The sequence below is a fragment of the Sarcophilus harrisii genome, chromosome 4 (genome assembly GCF_902635505.1).
Source record: "Sarcophilus harrisii chromosome 4, mSarHar1.11, whole genome shotgun sequence".
Lineage (NCBI taxonomy): Eukaryota > Metazoa > Chordata > Mammalia > Dasyuromorphia > Dasyuridae > Sarcophilus > Sarcophilus harrisii.
In genome coordinates this window covers 360,086,745-360,113,222 of record NC_045429.1, presented here as the reverse complement: position 1 = coordinate 360,113,222, position 26,478 = coordinate 360,086,745, and the positions used below count along the sequence as shown (strand labels likewise).

The window sequence follows — 26,478 nt, the reverse complement described above, 5'->3', positions numbered from 1 at the left end:
TCCTTTTTTTCTAATTTCACAAAAAGTTTTGCTCTCTTTTGAAGGACAGTTTGGAAGGTCTCTAATTCTGATCTTTGAATTGACATTTTCTACTGCTTAGAGGATCCCCTGTCCCAGTTTCTCTGGACCTACCCCTCATGCTGCTGTGGGTACTGCTATTGATTCTTGGTGAGTACAGTAACTCAGAGGGGAACCTGGAGTGAGATCAGAGAGAATCCTGGTTTTCAGAGAACAAATTTTCTTTGAATAAAAGATCCTATTCTGGGGAAACTGAGACTAAGAGAAAATCTATCTCTACAAGGAGATGGGAAAGTCAGTCTCTTCCTCAAGGCTACAGAACAAGGCCAAATTGGAGAGAGGGAGGACAAAGCAAATCTTGCATATTAGAAAAACAATAGATGAACAACCTTGATACTGCAGGAAAAAATCATTAAATTATGTCTTGAATATATCTGTTTTTAATTTCATAAAATCAGAAAATCATCTAGAAATGGAATTTTTAATGGATGGATGTCAGTTTCTTTGCAAAGGAACAGATTCAATTCAAAAAACTTTTTTCCAAAGCAAGAGACTAAAAGGAACCAATTCAATTAAAATTAAATTTTTTCCAAAGCAAGATGACGGGGATGTAAAAGCAAAAACTGAAATAGAGATTATCTTTAATTTACCCAATAAGATAAATTTAAAATATATTTAGAGCAATAGAACATTTCAAAACAGTGAGTCTGTTGACAGCTGAGCTAAGGAAAGACTTTCTATAAAAGGCAAAACTTGAGTGGTGTCTTAACAAAAGGGAAAGGACCCATTACAGATAGAGAGGGCCATTTGTGCCAAGGCACTAAGGCAGGAGATATATAAATGGTGCAAATTCTCCACAAATAGTATCTATTTCTGTCCGCGTTTCTGTCCTAGGACAATAATTACCACATCAGTTTGATTGAAATGGAAAGTATACCCAAACTAACAATAGGATATACAATTAGGAAGGCAAATTGAGGAGAGACTTAAATAATAGGAAAATTTTTTTCTATTTTATCCTAGAAGGAATAATGAATGATTAAGAATTTTCAAGTTGAAGAATGATATGGTTTCATTTGAGTTTGAAGAAAATTAATTTGATTCTATGAAATAGATGGATTGGGAAAGAGAAAGATTAAAAGAAGAGAAAACAATTAGAAATTTATGGCCTGAAGGAGGGCAGTCATTCAGTCATTGAACAAGTGCTGTCTACTATGTGCCAAGCACTGAAGATACAAAGAAGGGCAAAAGAAAATCCTTTCTTTCAAGGAGCTCACAGTCTCAAGGGGGAGATAACATTCAAGCAAGAGAGGCAAGAGACACAAGGCACCAGTAGTAAGTGGGATGCAGAATAGGCTTCCTGTAGAAGGAAGGATTTTAGTTCGGACTTGAAGAAGACCAGAAAAGCCAGGAGGTGGTGAGGAAGAGGGAGAGAACTCCAGGGATGGGGGACAGTGAGTGAAAGTACCAAGAGGTGGGAAAAAGACTCTCTTGTGCAAGAACAGAAAAGAGGCCAGTGGCACAAGATCACAGGGCTGGGAAGAAGGAAAATCTTAGAGATCAAGATATGAAGGCTTGTGAATGAATGAAGATTTTATTTTGGATCCTGGAGGGGATCAGGGGCCATGGGAGTTCAATGAGTAAAGATATGATATGATCAGATTTGTGCTTTAGGAAAATTGTTTTGGCAGCTGACTAGAGGATGGATTGGAGTGGGAGAAGATTCTGCCTTGGAGCCCAGTGAGCAGATTATTGCAATAATCCAGGTGAAGGACCTGCACCACAGGGGTGGCAGTGTTGGGAGAGAGAGAAAGAGCTGTAAATTAGAGATGTTAAGAAGGTAAAACCAACTGGTGTTGGCAACAGATTAGATATAAGCAATGAGAGAGGAGAATGACTCCTAGATTGTAAACCTAGGTGACTGGGAGGATGGGAGATTTCCTCAACAGTAATAGAAAAGTTAGAAAGAGGAAAAGGATTGGGTGGAAAGATAATGAGTTCAGTTTTAGACATGTTGAATTTGAGGTTTATCTGGGACAATCATTTTAAGATATTTAATAGACAGGTGGATATGCAAGACATGACATCAAGAGAAATCTTAGGACTGGATAATGAGATTTTAAAGCCATTTTCATAAAGAAAACAGTTGAATAGATGAGAATGCATAAATTCACAAAGCAAAAAATGGAGAGAGAAGAAAAGAGAGCCAAGTATAAAATTCTGTTGGACACTCATGGGTAATAAGTACAACCTGAATGAAGGAGACTGAAGAGTAGTCTAATAGATAGGAATGGTCTAAAAATAAAAATAGTAGAAATAGAAATAGCAGAAAGAGAACCAAGAGAGGATAATGTCACAAAAATCAAGACAGAAAGGAATGTTAAGGACAAAGAGGGTGACTGACCATGTATATGACTACAGAGAGGTCAAGAGGATTGAGAAAAGGCCATTAAATTTAGCAGTTAAGAGATCATTACTGACTTTGAAGAGAACAAGTTCATTGAAAGATAAGATTTGAAGCAAGACTGTAGTTAAGAAGGAAGAAAAAAGAAAGTAAATGGACCAAAGGAAGGGATCTTTTTCAAGAAATTTAATCATGAAAAGGAGAAGAGATATGGGAGAATTTCTAGTTGAAATGGATGTATCAGTTGAAAGCTTTTTGGGGAGGGAGGAGAGATAAGCAAGTTTGAAAGCAGTAAAGAAGCTTTACTAATAGACAGGGAAAGGTCAAAGATTAGTGACAATCAAGATGACAGAGACGAGCTGGTAGAGAAGATGGGAATGAATGGGATCACCCATAGAAGTAGAGTTGTTTGCTTTGGCAAAGAGAAGAGTTACCTCATTATGTGCAACACATGAAGGAGGAAACTGGCAGAAAACATCTGAGTAATTTGACATGAGGAATTTAGAGAAGAGGAAATTCTCAAGGAAAACCTCAACTTGTAAATATGAAGAAAAGTTCTCAACTGAGAAGGGAGGAGAAAGGGTAACAGGTTCGAAGACAGATGAAAAAATTTGAAAAGGCTTCCAATTTATTTCTTTTGAATTAATTCCATATTTATTGTTAATACATCTGGGGTCAGGTTTGCTGCTCCTGCCTTTTTTATTTCAGATAAAATATAACAGTCTACTATAACCATTAATTTTAATTCTCTATGCATCTTTCTGCTTCAAATGTATTTCTTGTAAATAACATATTCTTAGATTTCCTCCCACCCCCCAATCCATTCTACTATCCTCTTCTGTTATATGGAATTAATTCAAAAGAAATAAATTGGAAAACCTTATTTTGCTTAAAGTTATCGCACAATGACTCAATACCAATACTAGTGCATCACAAAGGATACTGTCTATTTCTTAAAAGAAAAAATTAAATAAGTTACAGAGGAAAATAAAAACAGAAAAATAAAGAAAAATAGTGAGATCTTAATTTGCTCCTTTCAGACTTAGATAAATATAACTCCTGAAATACATAAATTTTTTATTATAGCTTTTTATTTACAAGAGATATGCATGGGTAATTTTTCAGCATTGACAATTGCAAAACCTTTTGTTCCAACTTTCCCCTCCTTCCCCCCACCCCTTCCTCCAGATGGCAGATTGGCCAATACATGTTAAATATGTTAAAGTGTAAGTTAAATACAATATATGTGTATATGTCCAAACAGTTATTTTGCTGTACAAAAAGAATTGGACTTTGAAATGGTGTACAATTAGCCTGTGAAGGAAATCAAAAATGCAAGTGGACAAAAATAGAGGGATTGGGGATTCTATGTAGCGGTTCATAGTCATCTAAAATTGGAGAAAATCTTTGTAGCAAATTTCTCTCATAAAGACTTTATGATATATAGGGAACTATTTAAATTTTCAAGAAAAAATTGCCCAGTAGATAAATGGTCAAAGAATACAAGTAGACAGTTTTCAGAGACCAAAAAGAAGAGAGAAAAATCAAAGTTATTAATACATATATGAGAAACTACTCTTAATAAGTAATAACTAAGAGAAATTCAAATTAAAACAAGTGTACCATTTCATATCCATCAGATTAGAAAGGTTGACAAAAATAGAAAAAAGGAAATTTTAAATATTGGAAAGACTGTGGGAAAATAAACACATTAATGACCTATAGGTAGAATTACATATGTTTTGGACACTTTGAAAAGCAATTTGGAATTATATTCAAAAAGCTACTAAGTGGTGCATGCTTTTGGACTCTACTATAATGTCACTAGTTCTATTCCCAAAACAGATCAAAGAAAGAAAAAGAGTATCCCTATCAACAAAAATATTTTAGTAACCTCTCCCTTTTTGTGGAGACAAGGAATTGGAAGCTAAGGAAATATCCATAAATCAGAGAGATTAATTAAGTTATAACATGTGAATATTATGGAATTCTACTTCACTGAAAGAATTTATGAAAGAAATGTTTCAGAAAAACCTGGAAAGACATATCTGAACTGATATGAATTTAATTTAACATTGTAAAGGCAAGCGATAGAAATTCCATTCAACATAATAACCAACCACAATTCCAGAGAACTCAAAGTGAAATATGATCACTATAACTAGATAGAAAAGGGAAGGGCTCACAGAATATTTTGAGGAATGTATATATGTGGAGGGTGAATAAGAACTCTTTTGTTTTTATTTTTGGTTTGATGATTTCTAATTTTTGACTTAGTCAATTTACAAATGCACTCTTTCTTTTTTTTTTATAAAAAATACATTCTTTGTATTAGAATTTTCTCTTAAAGATTGCCTTAGATATAGCTCAAGCTTTTTAACTTATTTTCTCATTCTTATCATTGTTTTTTATTACTTATTATTTTAATCATGTTAATTGGCTTGCATTCAGAATGATATTTTAATGTCTCCATTTAGGTCTTCATCTTTTGCTTATCCCCCTCTTTCAATTGCTACTTTATCCCATTTCTGGCCCATAAAAGTAGTATTTTGTATTTTGTGGTTTTTTATACCAATCCATATTTATTTCCTAATACAAGGCCTATTTTCATAAAGGCAACAAACAATACTTAGATTTAAGAGACATCATAAGTTTTTCAGCTCTAAATATTTCAACCATTTCTTCAGTTCTCTGTGTTTCCTATTATTTATCTTTTGGTTTGATTTGGTCAGCTCTGAGAAAGAAATATGAAAGTCTTTTATGAGATAGTTTTGCTGCATATATTTTTTGAGAATTCAGTTAACTGTCCATTTTTGTATTTAGATACTATGCCATTTGATATATATATTTACCATTTATACTAAATATTTATATTAATCTATTGATTCATTGTCTATGGTTCCTTGATTCATAATATAATTGCATTACTTTTCTTTATTGGTATTGTGAATTCCATTTTTGCTAGACACCATAGTTTAGAGAAACTGACAATTTGGAGAATGCTCAGAGAAGAACAAGCAGAATCCAGAAAAGATCCATATCATATGAGGATCAATTAGAGGAAATAAAGATGTTTTATCTGGAAAAGAAAAAACTCATGGGAATAGCTATATTCAAATATCTGAAAGAATATCATTTGAAAGAGAGATTAGATGTAGTCTCTTTAGTCTCAGAAAATAGAAAAGAGCAATAGATGCAAATTGCAAAGAAACTACTTTAGCCATAACATCAGGAAAACTGTCCTATTAATTTGAACTGAGAGTAGACTGATCTAATTTAAAGGTTAATAGCTTTCCTGTCATTGTGAGTGACTTTTTTTTTTTTAGGTAGGCAATCAGGATTAAATGAAATGCCCAAGACACATAGCTAATAAATGTAAATTGTCTGAGGTCAGATTTAGCCACTTTTGAACTCAGGTCCTTTTGATGCCAGGGCTACTGCTCCATTCACTGAACTACCTGGTTGCCCCACATTGTGAGTTCATTTGGCAAATATTAGATGATTCCATGCCAGATATGTATAAAGAAAATCCCTTTTCAAATAAGGACTATAGTACAAAAATGTGGTAATTAAGTGAGACAAGCAAGAATTCAGATATGGTTTCATTTTTGAAAGCAGGGCTTGGGTATATGTGCTTTTAATGACACCAAAGGTGACTCAGGTCCATCTGATCTTGACAAGTTAAAACCAGACTAAAACTGCTTCCCATATTCACTTAATTCTCTGTCAGCTGAGTGTTGCATGTCATGTCATATAAATGTCTTTTAAGAGCCAAGTGTGTCTGTTGTATTTTTGTTTTTAATTTTGTGATTTTTAAGAATAGGTATTACTCCAAGAAAGGATACAGAAGTTGTAGTATATGGAGAGCACACTCTTATTTACCATTAGAATTATTGCAGTGGCTATTGATTGATAGAAGGCAAATATTTCAAAGATAACTCAAACCTACAATGAGTAAGGATTAGTCACACCAAAGAAAAGTGAAATAAAAAATGCAAAACAATATTATGATAAATTATTAATCAACCTGATAAAAAAAATAAAAGAGTCTAATTAATCTCTGGAAAACAGACAAAAGCCTTCAGAGGGACCTAATTGCTAAACAGAATGTTGATGATTTTTCTTCTAGAAACCAGAAGAATAACAAAAACTGGTTGGGGAGGGAGGGGAAAATGGAAATAGCTATAAACCTTTATGTTGTTGGCGGGGGGAATAGAAAACTCATGTGCAATAAAATACAAAGACTAAAGTATTGAAAATATGAAAAAAAGTGTTTTCCTTACAGAAGAGGCTCAATTTTCTTTGAAGGTTGAAATGACAAGTGAGCCCAAAAGAATGGGTCTTTATCAGACTGTAAAACATCCCAAAAATGTTTTGGGGATTTAAAAAAATTCTACTGAGTCTGAAGTTTTGTTCCCATAGACATAATGGTGGACTCTGAAACAAATAATGATAGACTGAAAAGCAAAATTGCTCTAGAATTACAGAAATTCCCAAATGTAAATGGAATATTGAAACATGTTACATATCATATAATTTTAAGAAATTTATCCAAGAAAAAAAAAGAAAGAAAAATGTTTCAAAGGCCTAAGAACTTGCTTAATTTAAATTTGGTTAAGAACCTAGACTTTTAAAAATACACTATTAATCAAAGTCTGTCTAATCCAATGTGGACTGGTTTCATGATGAAGAACTAAAAAAATCTATGTCAAAATTTTATGAATTCAATGACAAATCAAATAAAATAAGTGACTATAGAAAAAAGACAAAGTATTGTGCATTAAATTTTTAAAGACATAACAAATCATAAAGGTTCATTGTATAGCTCAACAAATTGAATTATTTTAATTTAAACCAAATAATTTGGGAATACCTATGGTGGTTACTGAGTTCCCTTTCAACTCAAATTTCTATGGTTTTATGATCTATGATTCTACAATCTCTTTCAAAGTAGGAGTTAGAAAGTAACTCTTAAATATAAAAATCATAAGGAATCTCAAGAAACATTCTATTTCATCCTTTTTATTTTAAACATAAGAAAATTGAGGACCACAGAGGTTAAAATGACAGAAAATCAGGACTAGACCCCAAGTTTCTTTGCCCTCAAGAGTTCTTTTCACTCCACACTATTGCCTTTAGATCAGGAATCCTTCATGTATGGGGAAAAAATCATTTATCCACTTCTCTTTTATGAAACTGTGCTGTTCAATTCCATAATTTATCAGATAAAATAGTTCAAACTTTTAAGGGGATCATTATATTGTAAGCTCCTTGAAGGGAATGATGGGCTTTTACCTCTTTTCATATCCCCAACACTGAGCACAGTGACTAATACATAGTAGGTGCTTAAAAAATTTCTATTGAATTCATAATAGCTGGAATTTTGAATTCCAAATATCTGTTTAGTGTTTAATGATGAGTAAATCAATCAGCAAAAAGTGATTAAAGACTAACCATGTGCCAATCACTGAGCTAGGCTGCACATTACAAATACAAAGAATGAAACAATTTCTACTCTCAAGAACCTTGCATACTATTAGTGAAATCAAAGTACACAGACCTCCATGGAGATGGAATAAATATAAATTTTTAAAAATCAAAATAATTTAGGAGGCAAAGTATTTAAAGTGAATCCTGGAGAAGAGAGAGATTTTTATGGTGGATATGGAAAGGACACACATTGTGAGCCTGGGAGACAGTACAAAGGAGGAAGTTCAGAGATGAAGTATCATGGGGAAAGAACAGACACAACACTTACCAGGTGCACAAAGATCATGAAACAGCATGACATAGAGTGAGGCTGGACAGAGAGGCTGAGGCCAGGCTATGAAGGGATTTTTAAATGAATGCTCAGAAGGGAAAATGCTATCCACATCCAGAGGGAAAAATGGATGGAGTCAGAATGCAGATCAAAGTATCCTGTTTTCATCTTCTTTGTTTTTTTTCATAATTTCTTCTCTTGATCTGATTCTTCTTTTACATCATGACCAATATGAAAATGTGTTATGTGATTGTACATATATAACCTATATCAAATTCCTTACTGCCTCAGGGAGGAGGGAGGTAAGGAAGGGAAGGAAAGAATTTGAAATTCAAAATTACTTTAAAATGAATGTTAGTCTTTCAGTTAATTGGGAAAAATAAAATATTATTTTTAAAAGTCATGATCTAGGAGGTTTCTTTTAGACCTAGTGTAGGGAAGAGATTAAAGAAAGTTGATAATATTACTGAGGGATCTGAAGAATTTTTGAGAAGTTAGAAATGCTGAAAACTTTGAGAATCTCCACTCCATTTAACTTCTGGCTCTTTTCTCTTTCCCAGGTTTGCTCAGCAGACAAGCTGGTGAGTCTCCCTTTTCTTTGCTTCTCAGGGTCTCTGGATAATGCCATCTCCTTCAAGACCACAGGATGCACTCAGAGGCTTCTCTGAGCTGCCCTGCCTGCTCTGTATTTCTTGATTGAAGTCTGCAGTTCCTCAGTTCTCTCTTCTGGGCCTCAGGCTCAGGCTACTCCCAGTTCCTCCAAGGTTTCTGCTCAGGATTCTTCTCCCAGACGTGAACATTAATATAATTATCTGTTGTGCTGAGGATTTGGGGATTGACCCTGGGGCATCCTCATGCAAACAGGACCATACTTTGAATCATAAACTGTTACATTTTAGAGCAGGAAAAGACCTAAGTTAATGATCTAAGTTAATATGTTTACAGAAAAGGAAACTGAGGTTTAATTAGGTAAAATCATGTTTATAGGACACAGTTTCAAACTAGAATTCAAGTTTAGACCTCCTAACTATGGTGCAGTGGGAAGAGTACTAGATTTGGAATCAAGAGACTGTTTCAAATCTAAGTTCTGAAACTATCTACAATGTGACCTTAGACAAATCACTTCATCTCCAAACCAAATTTTCTCATCTGTAATCACAAAATGACAAAAATCGCTTTAATGTGTGTAGGATAAAATGTGATAACATGTACAAATAGCATTGGACACATGCTAGAGGGGAAAAAAACTACATCTTGAGTGTCTACTTCAACTGAAAGTCTACTTCAAGGAGACTTCAGAACCAGCTCACTCTCCTGGGGACCTAACCTGCCATTAAAACAATATTAGCCCTAATCTCCTGTGTTCATTTGGGCACATTTGATTACCTTCCCTCCAAACCAATCTTTACTTGATATCTAATCTCTCCTTTCAATTTGGACTGGAATCAGAAGGAGGCTTAGCATTTTAGGAGGCCAAGACACGTTTCTCTGATTTTTACTAAATTTCTAGCTGGCAAGTGGACTGTGGGACTGTGCATGAGCTGGAGGCTGGGACAGAGGATCTCAACCTGGAACTGCAAGCTTTAGGTTCCATCCCAGGGTGGGGCCAGATGGGGTCAGGACTTCTCTGCTGCTCTCCTACCTTTCCCATCCTTCAAGAATTGTGTACAAGCATCTTCATCTCATGCCCTTCTTTTTTTCTCATCCAGCTATTGCAAAGAAATCTGTGGTGGAACCCAGGCCTTCATGGACACCTATTTTGGAAGGAGAGGCAGTGACTTTAATTTGCCATGGAGTTGGCCCTCTTAAAGAAGAAAGGGCATGGTGGTACAAAAACCAACAATTGCGAGGAATTCTATCTACAATCATTCAGACTAACCATCCTGGAGAATACAGATGCCAGACCCAGGGCTCAACCCTCAGTGACCCTGTAAACCTGGTATTTTCTTCTGGTGAGGACAGAGGGCCTCACCAAGCCTCAGGACAGAGTTTCTAAGTGCAGTCTCCCTCTGGGAGGGAGGGACAAGAGGAAAGGCACTGGGGGCTCTAGAATGCCACATGATACCCTTGGGGTAGCAGTAGAACTGGGGGTGCCTTTACTCCCCTTCAGTCATTCAGAAAACAGTTGGATACCCTGAGATTCCCTGCAGCTAGGGACCAACTCTGATCACAGAAGGTATTACAGTAAAGGATGGGACTCCCTTCACACAGTAGATGTGTTGGGATTTATCTGAAAGGACACCTCTAGGAAAGCTCCTTGTTCCAGGGAGGGAGAGCTGGTGAATCATCTGGGTCAAGTGAGAAGCACAAGGGGAACGTGGATTTCCCACTATATACCAGATAATCTCCAGATTAGAGACAGTTGGAAGGAAGACAGGGCAGAAAGATGGGAGTTGAGCCTCCTATGTCTCCTGGGTTCTCTTACAGATCCGCTGATCCTGCAGACGCCATATTCTGTGTTTGAAGGAGACACATTGGTCCTGAGATGCCGGGGAAAGAACACTGGGACAGTCAGTCACATGACATACTATAAAGATAAAAGAAAATTGCGTGATCTTATTACAGATTTTGATAAGTTCCTCTCCCTCTCACAAGTTGGCTTAAATGACAGTAGCAAATATCAATGCACAAGAGTTGTTAGTTCTGCTTGGTCTACTTGGAGAGAAACTTCAAAAAATGTAGCTATCCAAGTCCAAGGTAAGAACTTCAGTCCTGAGGTAGGGGAGAAGGAGGAAGAAGAAGGACTGATCAGGGCCAGGGTCTATATGTGGAGTGTTGGGTAGACTCATAACAGGAAGATGAGCTCATGGCTGGAGCATAGAAGGGAAATGAAATCGAGTCATCTGTGTTTTTTTTCATGTTCAGCTGAGAACATAACACATTACCCCAGGAGCTCTGACTCTCACTGTCCTTGCTTTGCCTCCTCTCTCTAGAACTGTTTTCACCTCCTGAGCTGAAAACCACAACCTCGGAACCCATAGAAGGGACCCCAGTGAATCTGAGCTGTGAAACTCAGCTCTCTCCACAGAGGTTAGACACAAAACTGTACTTCTCCTTCACCAGAGATGGCATGGTCATCACATCAAGTGGGAAGAATTCCCATGTACTCCAGATCCCCACCATCCAGACAAAAGACTCAGGTTCATACCGGTGTGAGGCAAAAGCAGTGACTCAGAATATTTTGAAACAGAGCAACTATGTGAAGATCAGTGTGAAAAGTGAGTATCAGTGATGCAGGCTGTTATAGAGAAGTGGAGGAAGGGGCCCTGGCATCAGTTTAAATCTTGGGTTATTTTGTAATATGCTTTTCTTCTTCCCTTGAAAATGCTGGAAATAACCAACTAGATTTCCTGTGGGTCTTCTCTTACATTAAGACATCAATAGAGTTATAAATAAATAATTTGCTGGGGACAAGCAAAAGGGCAAATTAGCTATAAACAAGCAGTGTGAATCCCATCCTGAGCAAGCACTCTCAAATCAGTTTTTAACATTATTTTAAAAAATTTTGAATTTCAAATTCTCTCCTCCTTCATACCTCTTATCACCCATTGAGAAGGCAAGCAATAAGATATCATTCATGATCATATAAAATTATGCAAAACATATTTCCATATGAGCCATGTTACAGGGAAGAAGAAAGCAAGAAAAAATACGAGTGAAAAAAAGTATATTTCAAAATATATCAGAGTTCACCAGTTCTCTCTTTGGAGGTACATGGCAGTTTTTCATCATAAATCCTTTGCAATTGTGTAAATCCTTATATCGATCAGAGCAGCTAAATCTTTCAGAGGAAATCATCATTACAGTTTTGATTGCTGTACTGTGTACAATGTTTCCTGAATCCATCCCTCTTGTCATTTCTTATAACACAACAGCATTCCAACATAACCATAAAACATGACTTGTTTAGTCATTCTTCAAGTGATGGGTATCCCCTGAATTTGCAATTATTTGTCATCACAAAAATAACTCTTTTTATACATATATTTATGATATTCATATATATACATACATATATAATGTAATATATAGTATTTCTATATATACATATGTATAGACGCATACACATATGTATGGTTATCACTGGATGTATATATATATGTGTGTGTGTGTGTGTGTGTACATTTTTGTCTTTTGCCTTTTTCCTTTAGATGTTTGAAATTCAATCCTAGTAGTCATATTGCTGAATAAAAGCTATGCACAGTTTTATAGCCCTTTGGACATAATTCCAAATTATTCTCCATAATGCTTAGACCAGTTCACAACTTCACCAACCAGAACATTAGTGTCCCCTCTAACATGTAATTTTCCTTTCTGTCATGTTAGTCAATCTAACAGCTGTTAGGTAATACCTTTAATTTGTATTTCCCTAATTCGTAATGATTTAGAGCATTTTTGTGTGACTATTGAGGTTTCTTTTTTACTTTTCCTCTGAAAACTGCCTATGCCAATCTTTTGATCATTTATCAAAGAGGAATTTTTCTTATTATCTACAAATCTGGCACAGTCCTTCTCAAGTCAATTTTTAAGATTTTCAGTGCAACAATATTATTTTAAAAATGAGATAAGTTCGTTAGAGGATGGAGGAAAGAGAAATTCATTACTACAGTGACCTCTATGCTGCTTAAGAAATGTTGTTAGGTTCCAAGATAACCACATTAATTTTGATGACTTGAAGCCCATCCCAGTTTTACCAACCAAGTTAGAGCTGTGGTTATCAAGACTAAAATGACAAGGGAGTCCCAGAATTGCAGGATTAGTTAATATTTTTACAACCCTATACCATTGTATCTTTACATCTTAGTGGCTAGATTGGCATGGAGAACTCTGATATAAAATTATAAAAATATTATCAACTAATCCTACAATTCTAGCCACTTCCAAAAAAGTATTTGTTGAGTATTTGCTTCATGCCCAATAGTATTCTCAGTGCTTAAGAACTAGGCCAAAAGAATAAGATACAAAGAAGCTTCAGGCATGTCTTCTGAATGCAAAGGGCTAGCAATGAAGTAGGAGATATAAGACATTCCCAGCAAACAATCACAGAACAGATTAATGGTGAACTGTGTTCATCATCTCACTCTAGAAGAGGAAGTGATAGAAGAGAGATAATTGTAGGCTAGAGGAATAAAAGAAAGTTTTCTTCTAGGACTTTAAGGCAAATGTGTTTGGAATACCTTGAATGATTCCACTTTAGGGTAGAACTGACACTTCTCAATAGCCTCTCTATCCTATATGACAAAAATGTCTTTCCAGTGAGGCATTACTGAAATGTTTCAATTCCCCTCTAGATCCTTCCTTAGAATGGCCCACAGTCAAAGTTGTGGTCCAGAAGCTTATGGATGAATAATCAATACTATCTTAACCTGGGAAAAGATGACTCCTCCTCACCAATATATTCAAGATAACCCCCCATATTTATTTATAATATACAAGTGACCCATTTCTTCCTTCTTTATTATAGGTTTCCCTAAGTTCTCATTATGCAGACATATAAGTCCAAAATAGGGGATAGCCAATGAAAATGCCTGGAATTAGGAGATGGAGTGTCTTGTTTGAGAAACAACAAGAGGACAGAATCATAGAATACATATTGGGGTATAAGTCATAAGAAAACTAGAAAAGTGGGAGAGAAGGGAATAGGGAGATATAAGTTATGAAAGGCTTTGAATGCTAGAGGATTTTCTATTTGAACCTGTATATGGTTGAGAACAAATGAAGTTGTTGAATGGGGGTGAGGTGGGGCAAATAAAAGAGGAAAAGGAGTTAGACCCAAACTTTAGGCTATCACTTTGACAGCTGATTGGAAGGTGGTCTAAAGTGGGGAGAGACTGTGGCTGGGAGACCATCCAGTAGGCTCTTGCAGTAATCCAGATGTGACGTGATAGAGCCTGCAAGAGAATGGTGATAATGTCAGAAGAGAGAAGGGAATGTATATGACAAATGTTAAGAAAGTAAAATCAGCAGACATTGGCAAAAAAAAAATTAATATGGAAGGTGAGAAAGAGTGAGAAGTTGAATATGACACCTAAATTTTAAACCTGGGTGACTGGGAGAGAGATAGAATCTCATAGATAAATTTGGAAAGGGAGAATATTGGTGGGGTTGGGACATGTGAAGTGGAAGATATATATAAGACACTGAGTTTGAGATATACAATAAGCAATTAGAAATTCAAGACAAGAGATTAGCAACAAAGTTAGGACTAGATTAGGAGATATGAAAATCATAGGAATAAAAATGATAATTAAATTCATGGGAGTGATAAGATCACCAATTGACAAATTATGTTATTGTTCCATAAGAAATGTTGAAAGGTTTTTTGCCTTCTCAGTATTTAGAGAAGGAACAAGAAGGAGGGAGAGAATTCTAAACTGAGAATAAAATTTTAAAAAAGAAAGAAATTATGAAACGGTTGAATTCAGAGGAACCTGGGAGTGCTTGCATGAAATGATCCATAGTGAAATAAGCAGAGCCAACAGAAAAAAATTACATAATGGTTGCAGAATCATAAAGGAAAATAACTGTCTACAATCTAGGATCTTGGATCAATTCAATAACCAATCAAAATACTAATCTACTTCTTAGTAGAGAGGTGATAGCTAAAGATGCAAAATGAGATATGCATTTTCAGGCACAGACAAAGTGCTAGATGTGTTTTGAGTGATTATACTCATTTGTTATAATGGAATTTTTTTATTTTGGTGAGGAGAGAGGGTAGAGAAGGGAGAAGACTAAGGTTTAGTGATACTAATACCAAAATTTTTTATAAAAGAAAGAAAACCCCCTCCTCACTGTAGCTACAGACAATCCCCAATATCATTTAAAGTCTAGTTCAAATGCTTCTGTCTGCAAAAGATTTCTCCTCATCCCTCCATTTTTGAATTGAATTCCCCTCATTTGTATCTTATTTTTATGCACACATTATTTTGGTCGAGACAAGTTGAATTCCTTGAAGGCAAAAAACATTTTATTTTAGTCTTTGTATCTCCAAGATATAGCACAGTGCCTGGCACATAGTAGGTTCTTAAGAAATGCTTCTTGCATTAATGATTGAATAAATTACTTATTCATATCCTCTGGTCACTTATCTATTGGGTAATGGTCCTAATATTGTTTTCATGTCCTAATATTTTCATCAATTGCCTATATAACATGAAAATGAGATCTTTATGAGAGATATTAATGCAAAAATATTTCCCAATTAACTACTTCTTTCTAATTCTGACTGCCTTGAGGGAAGAAAAGGAAATAACCATTTATTATGTACTTTTAATGATATTTATTATCATATTTGTATTATATATTATTTATGTATTATATGTTGTGTTATAATATATTATTATTTATTATATCACCTAAATGCGTTTACAAATATTTTCAAAAACATTTTTGTACATTTCATCAACCTTGTGATGTACATTCTATCATTATCTTCATCTTATAATGAAAGAAACTTTGTGTTTATATGAAAACTTTTCAATGTTGTATGATTGAAATTATCTATTTTCTGTGATTACTTCCATCCCTTGTTTATTTGAGAATTTGACTAAACGTTTAAGAATTCTCCATCCTAGTCATAGTTGTAAAAGATGACTCCTTTCAGTTCCTTGAATATCTTGTTTGTAATTTTATTTTGAAGGCATGTATCCATTTGGAGCTCATTGTGGCATATAGTGTAAATGTCAGTCTAAACATAATTTATGCACATTATTTAACAATGTTTTGAAAATCATAAGATAAGTGGTTTTTTCCCATAAATTGATATTTATTGAATTTATTGAAAATGAGACTTACATGTTTAATTAATTCTGGTCTTATTAACCTAATCTTAGAAGTTATAACTATAGAGAAGAATTCTGCTAGGGGAAAAAACCTCCAAAATCTAGAATGTATCTGGGGAGAAGCCTCATTATTAAATATATGTATTATGGAGCCTGAAAAGACCACTGAGACATCTTTCTGTTTCACACATCTTAGGTAAAGAATTCATGAGTTTCTTGCAAGAGGAGAAACTTTCTGATACATTTTATTTTCTCTTTCAGTTCCAGTGTCTCAGCCTTTCTTCAACCTCAGTGCATTCAGGGCACAGGCCAGTGTGGGGGATGTGGTAGAGTTTCACTGTAAAGTCCTCAGAGGTTCTTTTCCAATACAGTATCAATTTTATCATGAGAACACAATCCTTGAGAACAAGATAGCTCTTTCTGGAGATGCAGTTTCCTTCAACCTCACCATGACAGTTGGGCATTCTGGGAATTACTTCTGTAAAGCCAACAACAGTTTCAGTTATCAACTCAGTAAAAATCTGACGCTCTCCATCTCAGGTAGGTAAGATGCTCTGGGATTGATGCTGCCCTCCGAAAATAATGGAAAAACTTTGACGATGGTGAATTATAGGGCAATATTTTCTGAAACTGGCTTAGCCAAATTTTAAACTGTGTCTTGAGTCATGAAGGAGTGAGATGAAGGGAAGTCAGAGCTTAACAACTGCTTAACATCCTTCTTCCATATTAGTGTGTAATTAGCAAAGCATAATTGAAGTTACTAGGTAAATACAGCTGAGATCATCCAACCCTACCTACAACCTGTTCCTAAGAGAAAGATCCACAAAATCCTCTGTTTTTCACCCATGTTCCCTTATCTGGAGATGCTTTGGGCCCCAGGTATATCTCCTCCAAGTTTCATTCATAATTGTTTCCTCACAGATCCTATAAGAAGTCAGACAAACACGAACATCATGGAAATTACTGTTGCCCTGATCATCATCTTTAACCTCACTATTGTTGTTCTTGTGGTTTACTTCAAACTTCTGAGAAAGTCAGGTTTGTAGCTGACTAGTTACCCTTTTTTAAGCTTATACATTCATGAAACTAGTTTGATATATTAAATTTGTGTTTATGTTCTCCTCACTTAGATTCTATTATAGTTCTAATAGCTAGTGATCAGAGATGCCAGGTTGAGAATTTAACTGAACTCGATTCAACATACATCCATTAAATATCAACCATATGGCAGGCTCATTTGGGGGGTAGGGAGGTGGCAAGGACAAAACCAAAGCAACCCATGACCTCAAGAAGCCTACAATCAAAGAGAGGGAAAGTCATGCACACAGTTGCCAAAGAAGGAAGCGTGAAACAAATACAAAAAAGTGATCCACATAAATGTTAGTATAAATATGAAGAAAGAAATGTGATTTCTTTCTTATAGGGGTGAAAAGAGGCAGGCTTCATCGAACAAGTAATACTGGCATTAGGCACTGAAGAGAGAGATAGACATTATGAGGCTGTAAGTGAGCTCCACATAGGGATAACGGCATGAAAGGGGATAAAATTATCATGGGGACTAGAAAGAGGTCCACTTTAGCTGGCAAATAGATGATGCATACAAAAGGAATAAGGTTGGAAAGCTAATTTGGAATCATGATGTGAACTCCCTTTCCAATACATTCAGGTAGGACTCAGAATTTATCATTTATTTTCTTAAACGGTCAGAAGAGAATTTAGAAATCATTTCAGAATTGAGAAAATAAAGTCTATTCAAGTAAAATGACTCCACCATAAAGGCTTTTGTTCTGGTTTTCACATCTTTTTATATAAAATTCAATTATATATATATATATTTGATATAATTATTATATCATTTTTATATATAGTTATAATTATATATCCTTCAATTATCATTCAATTCCAATGATTTCCAGACAAAATAGACTTACCTGGGGTCAAACAGCTGTTGTTGTTTGTCTTTCATTCAAGTACCATGACATCAGGGAGATGATCCATGACATGCAACTGAATTGAATTTAAGTGAGGAAGGGTTATGCAAGGTCACCTGCTTCACTTTCTGCTCCAGAGCCATTTGGATCCAGTGACCAGTTATAGATCAAGATGATTGGAGATGGCCCTGAATGAAAAGGTGGTGACCTTGACCTTTTTAAGCTAAGGTCTTCAACAGGTCTCAGTTTGCCTGAAGCCACACCTATTCAGCGACTAAGGTTAAGTAGCAATTGAGGCAAAGAATCTCTTCTTTCATCTAGTCCAAAAAAAGTATAAATAAATATTATTATTAGGACTATTAGGACTCCAGGCCCAGTAATCTATCCCAACATCTCTCAAAAAACAACTCAATTCAGGTTGTTATTATCTCTAGTTGGATTACTGTTATAGTTTTTCATTGATCTTTTTGCTTCAAGTTTCAAGATGCTTTCTGTTTCAAGGAATGCTTTCTCCACTCAGATGCTAACAGGAATTTCCACCACAGGTCTGCCCATGTTACCCCCTTACTCAGTAAATATTAGTGCCTCTTTATTACCTCCAGAACCAAACCAAATAATCAAATTTGGTATTTAAAGCACTTCATAACTTAGACTCTTAATACTTTTCCAGTGTTTTAGCATTCAGCTTATTGGCTTACTTACTGTTTCTTTTCTTTTTTTAGTATTCTATTTTTTATAATGTTGAAAGAACTTTATATAGTTTGACAAAAAATTAAAATCATACAAATGAATCCTAAATGCCAGCTTACATTTCAACAGTCACAGAATGTCTCAACTGTCATAAACCTTAGATTTTATTTAATCCAATGACTCATTTTACAGAAGAGGAAAGTGAGACTCTGAAATAATAAAGCAACTCTCATTATAATGCTTGTCAGTGGTAGACGCAAGGCTAGAACTCCAACCTCTTGACGTCAAATCCTGCACTTTTTACACTAAGCTAACATGTGATTTTATGTGTTGGGATCTTTCCATGACAAGAGACGATTCTAATTAACAAGATGTGTGTGTGAGAGAGAGAGAGAGAGAGAGAGAGAGCTTTTTATTGGCACCAAACACTCCATCTGTCACCTGTCATCTCTATGCATTTGTACTGGCTGACCCACTCATGCCTGTTCCCTCTGTACCTCTACCTGGCTTCCTTCTAGTCTCAATTCACATTCTCTTTTCTTCAGGAAGCATTGTCAAGTGCCCTTAACTGCTTTTCCCCTGAGATTTCCTTTCATCTGTTCAGTATAGATTGTGAATGTACCTAGTTATTTACAGAGTGTCTCCCCCATTAGAATGGGAGATCCTTGAAGGCAAGGATGATCAGTACTTAAGATCCTAAGTGCCTGGCACACAGTGAGTGTTAAAGAATTGTTTGTTGATTGATTAATTGACTGATAAAATCCTCATTGTCTTCACCAGAGGAAGACAAATTCTAGATCGATGTTCTCTCCTTCACAAAGTTCAAAAAATCCCCAGACTAGGTAACTCCTTGAAAAAGTGTGAATTCTTTGTTTTATTATCCCCACTGACATCATAATTGATCTAAGGATTTAATGCCAGTTCAGAAACCTCACCTATCCTGATGGGTTTTAGAGATCTGTAGAGAGAAGAAAAGGAAATCTGGGCATTTCAACAAAGATAAAGAAGTCAATAGACACCCACAAGGAATGATTTATTTGAAGGAGGAAAGAGGAAGAACTTCTGCAACCAGTTAACCCATTCATCCAACCTTGGGTATGTCTTCCTCAATTTAACAATGAAGACTTTCAACCTGGCAGAGGAGTTTCATGGTTCATTAAAGAAATTACATCAATGCCAGAATAAAAATCTACATCCCCAGGAAAAGAATAAATCTTGGAGGACATTTTGGCATTCCCATTTCACTTGTTTTGCCTCATAACTCAGTTTTCCATCAATGAGGGTAAAGACCTTGACCTCTTAGGTTACACTTTAAGCACTTATTAAGCACCTACCATATGCCAGACACTATATTAGGTACTAAGACTACATAAATGAAAATAAAACACCCTTTCCCTCAGTAGCTTCTATCATACTAGAGAAGATAAAATGTCTATAAACAAAATTTTAATGCAATGTAAAGTAGGGGAAGAGGAGAGAAAAGGAGTACTATAATAATAACAGTTAACATTTATATAGTTCTTACTTTGTGCCAGGCACTGTGCTAAGCACTTTACCATTATGTCATTTGATCCTTTGGAAATAACTACTATTTTTAACCTCATTTTATAAATGAGAAAATTGAAGCAGAGATAAGTATCCTGCCCATGAGTCACTTAACTAGTGTTTAAAGTTGGATTTGAACTCAGGACTTTCTGACTCCAAGCATGGAAAATATACATTTTATGACTAAGCAAGCAGTTTCTATACATCTATAATTTCAGTTTTGTGACGATGTTGCTGACTGAGCTATTTCCTTATATAGATTGTTTTTATTTTTTCATTTTTATTGATAATTTTTGTTAATGAGACATCCCTCTGAACAAAAAGAAAGAGTAGGAGAAGGAGGAAAAGAGAGAGAGGGGAGAGTCTTTTTAGCAAAACTATCCAACCTTTCAACAGGAACTGACATTATATGCAGCATTCCATACCTTTTTTCTCCCTATTTCTCAAATCAAGTTGAATGAAGTTGAGGGAGATACATTTTCTAATTTCTTATTCAAGTTTGATGATTAAATTATAATTAAATGGAGTTCAGGCTTTGGTTTTTTGTTTGTTTGTTGTTGTTGCTACCCTATCTCTTAACACAGTTCATTTTATAAGGACCTAAAACATTTTTTCCCTGCTCCTGTATACTTTATATTTTTTGAATGTGCAGTATAGGACACTTCTAAAGCATAGTTACAGTGATGATTTCTCATAACAACTAGCCTCCCTTGCCCTTAACCCAGTCTAGTATTTGACAGGCTAGTACCTTGAGTCACCTCTCCTGTTTGTCCTCAGGAAAATCATATAAACAGTGACTAATTCAACTGAATAGAAGTTTTATGAGAACATAAAACTGAAAACTGAAAAGAACTTAGAAATTCAAACTCCTATTTTTGACATAGAACAAAATTAATGCACTAAGAGATGGAAGGATTTTCCTAATGTCACACAAGTAGAGGATGGGAAAGTGGGAATTCAAACTCAAGGCCTTTGATTGGGAAACTAGTATTTTGCCATTGTGCTATATAATGACATAAGCTATTGTTTAATATTGAAATTCCACCAAAGAATAAGGCACAATCCTTTATTCTAGTTTCAGATGATTGAGGGTTAATCTCCATATGAAATTATACCCAACGCTAAGATTATTGTTCAGTTTTCTTTTAGAGATTTCATAGATTTGGAGTTGGGAGAGACATAAGAAACTCATTTTATAGATGGGAAAACTAAGGCCCAAAAAGTTAAGTAACTAACTTGCCCATTTTCGCATTAGGAAGTAAATGAGAGAAGATCCAGTGATCATTCCATTGTACTATGTGGCCTTTCAAAGGCCTTTCTTGGCAGAGGATTGAACCATGACTATGGTGATAAAGGGGCTGAATGCAAATTTTAATTTCAAATTTGCTTTGTATTAAAATCTATCCAAGGAAGGTATTTTGATGATGTTTAATTCTTTGCTTATATTCTCAGCTCAGTGGAACACATATAAGCAGAGAGAAAATGCAGTTGGTGTATGGATTTTTTTAAACTATTTTTTCCCAATTATATGTCAAAACAATTTTTAGCATTCATTTTTGTGAGATCTTGAGTTCCAAATTTTTCTCCCTCCCTCCCTAAACGATCCTTTCTCCCCTCCCCACTTCCTAAAATGGAAGGCGATTTCATGTAAAAGTGTCAATTTTGAAAAAACCTATGTGAAATGAGTGCATTCTAAAAGAATTTTATAATTCACTGATTTTAGAAAACTACTCTTTGGAATTCTATCTTCTAACACTTCTTTATGGGGAAGAACAAAACTATTCTGAGCCTAAAATTTTTTGCTCTCTTCCAAAATTCCCACTTGTCAGCTTGTTAATACAGTTCAGGTAAATCAGATTACTGTGTGTTTTTTTTTTCCCCAAATAGCTTTAATGTTTGTGAAGCCTTTTACAAATATTATCTCATTCAGTCTTGCAAGGTATTGCTATTATTATTCCCTCCCTTTTACAGATGAAGAAACTGAGGCAAAGAGCATTTAAGTAATTTACCCACCTGCCTGAAGCCAGTTTTGAATAACAATATTTTAGTCTCTAAATCTCACACTCTCTCTAAGGCCCCATTTAGTTCTCTGCCCCTCAAAGAATCCATTCTCCAGGAAAGAAAATTTTTCATTATCTTCAAACAAAGTGTTCTAGATGAGTTAGCAGGTAGCTTACTTTCATAGAATCATACAAACTCAGAGTTGGGAGAAATTTCAGATATCATGTAGTCTAATCCATATCCCAATAAGGATAGTATTGTTGTGAAGTAGAAATCAGATTACAAAACTTTGCAAATTTTAAAGTGATAGAATGTCTGCTTTTATCATATCTGACAAATGATTATCTGCCCTTGAAATTCTCCTAGGTTAGGCAATAAAAAGCATTTGTGAAAACAAGCCCTGTGCTGAGCTCTGGGGACACAAAAAAGAGGCAAAAATCATTCTGTCCAAAAGGAGTTCATAGTCTATAAGAAAAAATAATCCATAAAAATCAGCTGAAAAGTGAATGCTGTGTGTGTGTGAGAGAGAGAGAGAAAGAGAGAGAGAGAGAGAGAGAGAGAGAGAGTTAGAAAAAGACAGAGACAGAAAAAGACAGAATAGGTAAGAGAGAGAAAAAATAATGAAAGAGAAGAAGAAAGACAAAAGATTGAGGAAGAATGACAAGGAAGGAGGAGGGAAGGGAAGAAGGAAGGAAGGAAGGGAAAAAGAAGAAAGGAAGGAAGGAAAGAAAGAAGGAAGGAAAGAAGGAAGGAAGGAAGGAAGGAAGGAAGGAAGGAAGGAAGGAAGGAAGGAAGGAAGGAAGGAAGGAAGGAAGGAAGGAAGGAAAGAAGGAAAGAAGGAAAAAAAGGGAAGGAGAAGAGAAGACCTATTTCTCTTCTGATACCCTGTTCTTGTGCTTTTTAGGAAGAAGCTCCACCCCCAACCCATACAGGTAAGGCCTCTGCTTCTTCTACCCTCTTCATGTTTTCTGCCCTCTCATCTCCTATCACATTGCCCCACTTACCCATGCAGAAGCTCAAAACTGGATCAATTACTACCTTTTGTTCTTGGAGATGGGGCTGTTGTCAGACCTTTTGGAATGTGCAGATGATTTCATAGGACACTGTCCCTTATCACTATTCCTAAAACTTCCCCTTCACTATTCAGTTTTTTGATCTGCTTTTGTCTAATATTAATATGCTTATTTATCACACAGCTTGATATCACACAATGCTTTTCATTTCCCTGTATTTGACCCTTAGGTTATGACATTCCAACCCATAAGCTGTGTTTTTTTCTAATTGATTTTATACATAGGCTAACCCAACAAATAAAGATGATAAATTAAACTCTTTTGAGTTATTATGATAATGAAAAGGATAACTATTTCAGCCATTCAGAGTGGTGCTTTCATCATTAAGGCACTCTTATCTACGGATGGAGCCTGTTACTAAATCATTCCAATTTAAGATTATGCCTCCTTTCATTATTCCATCACATTGTTTCTCTTTATTTTTATTTTTTTCATTGTTTCTTTCTTAAAAGAACCCACATAAGTTGCCTGTGTAATTGATAATGCCTATGCTCATAAAGTATGCATCTGGTAGAATATCCAGATCTCTCAATGATGTTTTTGTCTTCTGATTTCCCTAAAATTCAATACCATTTCCATTATTTTTGCTTCCAGGACTCTGCCCATAACTTATTTATGTTTACTTGTGTTTCTGTTCCAAGATATAGCTTGTGTATCTATTTCCCACAGGGTCTCTTCCATCTCTGATCTTCAAGAACCTGTCTATTCAAATCCATCTTCCCAAAAGGAACTGATGCCAATATATGGTAATGGTAAGGACCTCACCTTTGGGCAAAGGTTGAAGAACCAGGCTTTGTGAGTAGAGTGAGGCAAAGGAAAGGGAACATGAGGTAACAGATAAATTCTTGTAGGTGCTCAAGGCTTTGCTCAAGCTCAGTTACCCAAAATCAATAAGTGGCCTATCTAGAATTATGAATGAAGAAAGAATAAAAAATCACTTATTAAGTATTTAATATAAGAAAAATACTATGCCAAGTACTGAGGATAGAAATCAAAAGGTAAGATCATCCAATAAATTCTCTTAAGAAACTCACATCCTGATGGTGGTAGACAACATATAAAGGTTTTAATTGCAAGTCAGGTGGAAAGGTACCATGGTAAAGTGGCAAAGCAGATATAAATGAATTTTTTTCTATTTCCAGTAACTTAAAAGGGATGGGCCATTTGATAGTGTGGATCATTTTGTTCACAAACAATTGCAGAAGGATCTGCCAGGCCATATATTCCCTAGGATTGCTTCCTGGAATAATGACTGTGGGGACTAGATTGGAAGTAGGAAGTATAGGCTGGGAGTGCTGTCCTATACTTCCCAGAACTCTTGGGTTTACCTGATCATCAATGGCAGTTGGTCAGCAACTAATGTTGGTATTTGGAGAAAAAAACTGATCCTACATATTATTCGATTCAAATCATCCACCATGATTGTTCTCATCAATGTTAGCTATGGAGTCCAAATTAGAAACACAATCAGTGGGTCTGTGAGACAATGCTTTTCACAAGGCTTTTGATTCAGGATCCTATCTTGTATCTTTTTGGATTTGCCTGTCTCATCATCAAGTAAGGAAGATTCTGAGGAAGATGGTTAAAAAAAGCTAGTAATCCAAGCTCTTGACCAGAGCCTCTTGATCAATTTTGTCTTCTCTTAAAATGAATCCTATAAGTAAGGACATTGTCTATTCTGAGCTCTGGAGTACCCTGTTGGGAAAAGTAAATAAAAATGAGTCAATGGGAAGTGATTGTGATTCTAAATTTTGTTTTATTGGATCTTAGAGTATTGCTCTATAACAATGACTATCAGTTTCTAAAAATGGAAAATGCTTCATTGCAAATACTAGAAGTATTCCAACAAAGGTTTGATAACTATCTGTAGGATGGTTGAAGAAAGGGTTCCTGCATTGCAAAGGGTCTGGATTAGATGATCTCTGAAATCTTCTAAAAATCTATGCTGTTAGTCCCCTGGCCAATATCTTCAGGAAATTTTTGTCTTCTCTTTTAGTAAATCCTGTAGCTGAAAATGTGGTTTATTCTGAGGTCACTTCCAAAGAATATGGAAAAGAAGGTAAGATCACTCAATCCATTATGTTTATCTAGTGACTCCTAAGAAGTGATGAGATTAGCAAGCAAGAAAGTATAGGGAGAAAAAGGATTAGGACTAAGAATTTGTGTCTCAATTAGTTTAATTCAATTCACCAAAATTAAATTCAGGAAGTACATTTTCAGTACTTTACTATATTGATCCCAGAGGAAAGAAAAAAATTAGATAAGATATTGTCCCTACATACACGGTGCTTTTAATCTAATTAATTAATAAGATACAAATACAAATAACTATAATATAAAATATAGGATAAATGCATTGAAGAGACATATTAATACCTGGAAAAATCAAAAGCTTGATAAGATTGTTATTTATATCCAGAGGATTTAGTTTCAAATCTTAATTGTTTACTTACCACCTGTGTCACTATGGGCAAGTCTTTGTCCATCTCTGTGCTTCATCTATAAAAATACTCAAGTCTGGAGTTCACTGTGTTGCCTATAGATGATTAGCCTATCCTGCTTCTTTTAAATCTCTGACCTATGATGTATAGGATCAGTGATTAGTGAACAGACAATTGCAAAAGCAAATTCTTTGAATTTAATTCTTCTTTTTATGTAAGGATTAGCATCCAGTTTGACAATCATTTTTGATGATATAAATATAAGAGAAGTGAACCTAAGTTTATTAAGCATCTGCCATGTGCTTAGGCACTATACTAAGCACTTTATAAGTGTTATGTCATCTTATCCATCACAAGCTATAAAATAGGTGCTGTATAATCCCCATTTTTAAAGTTGAGGAAACTGAGGTAGACAGAGGTTATTTGACTGGTGTAGGATTGTACACCTAATAAGAGATTGAGACTGAATTTGAACAGACTCACAAGTCAAAGCTTCCCTTCCTTCCACAGCAAACAACACAAAGAAGCTTCCAGAGATTGAGGTGAGTTGGGTTTTCTGGCTATTCCTTGTCCCTTTTCTTTCTCTCCCATATCCTCACCTCAGTATTTTCCCTTCCAGGATTCCCCAGTTATCTATGCTGAAGTGAAGCAGAAACATCAGCCTAGAGATTCAAAGAAGACCAATGCTGCAGACAGACGTCAAGATGTTGCTGAAAATTAAGAAAATGCAAAGCTCTTCTGACCCCTCAGCAACAATTTGATTCACACTCAAATTGTTTTTGCATTTCTATTTTTAACAGCAATTCTTTCCCTAAGTTCAAAACTGCACC

At 35.3% G+C, this 26,478-nt stretch overlaps 1 protein-coding gene across 3 annotated transcripts; it reads left to right on the top strand.

Annotated features, from left to right (window-relative positions):
• LOC105750603 (Fc receptor-like protein 3) lies at positions 1-26,478 on the top strand. Of its 3 annotated transcripts, XM_031966822.1 has the most exons (12): positions 1-168; positions 8,744-8,764; positions 9,893-10,135; positions 10,611-10,880; positions 11,117-11,401; positions 16,229-16,507; positions 16,889-17,005; positions 23,039-23,066; positions 23,877-23,959; positions 25,204-25,266; positions 26,159-26,190; positions 26,268-26,478. In XM_031966822.1, exons 1-12 carry the CDS (start codon positions 138-140, stop codon positions 26,367-26,369), a joined length of 1,554 nt encoding a protein of 517 aa, XP_031822682.1. In that variant the 5' UTR covers positions 1-137; the 3' UTR covers positions 26,370-26,478. The 3 variants fall into 3 exon arrangements, with proteins under 3 accessions (XP_031822682.1, XP_031822684.1, XP_031822683.1); XM_031966824.1 differs by lacking the exon at positions 10,611-10,880; XM_031966823.1 differs by lacking the exon at positions 16,889-17,005.

Coding starts and splice junctions, on each gene's coding strand:
- LOC105750603 (XM_031966822.1), top strand. CDS start 138: ATGCTGCTGTGGGTACTGCTATTGATTCTTG. Junction 10,881..11,116: donor TGTAGCTATCCAAGTCCAAG/GTAAGAACTTCA, acceptor TCCTCTCTCTAG/AACTGTTTTCACCTCCTGAG. Junction 25,267..26,158: donor CAAAGAATATGGAAAAGAAG/GTAAGATCACTC, acceptor TTCCTTCCACAG/CAAACAACACAAAGAAGCTT.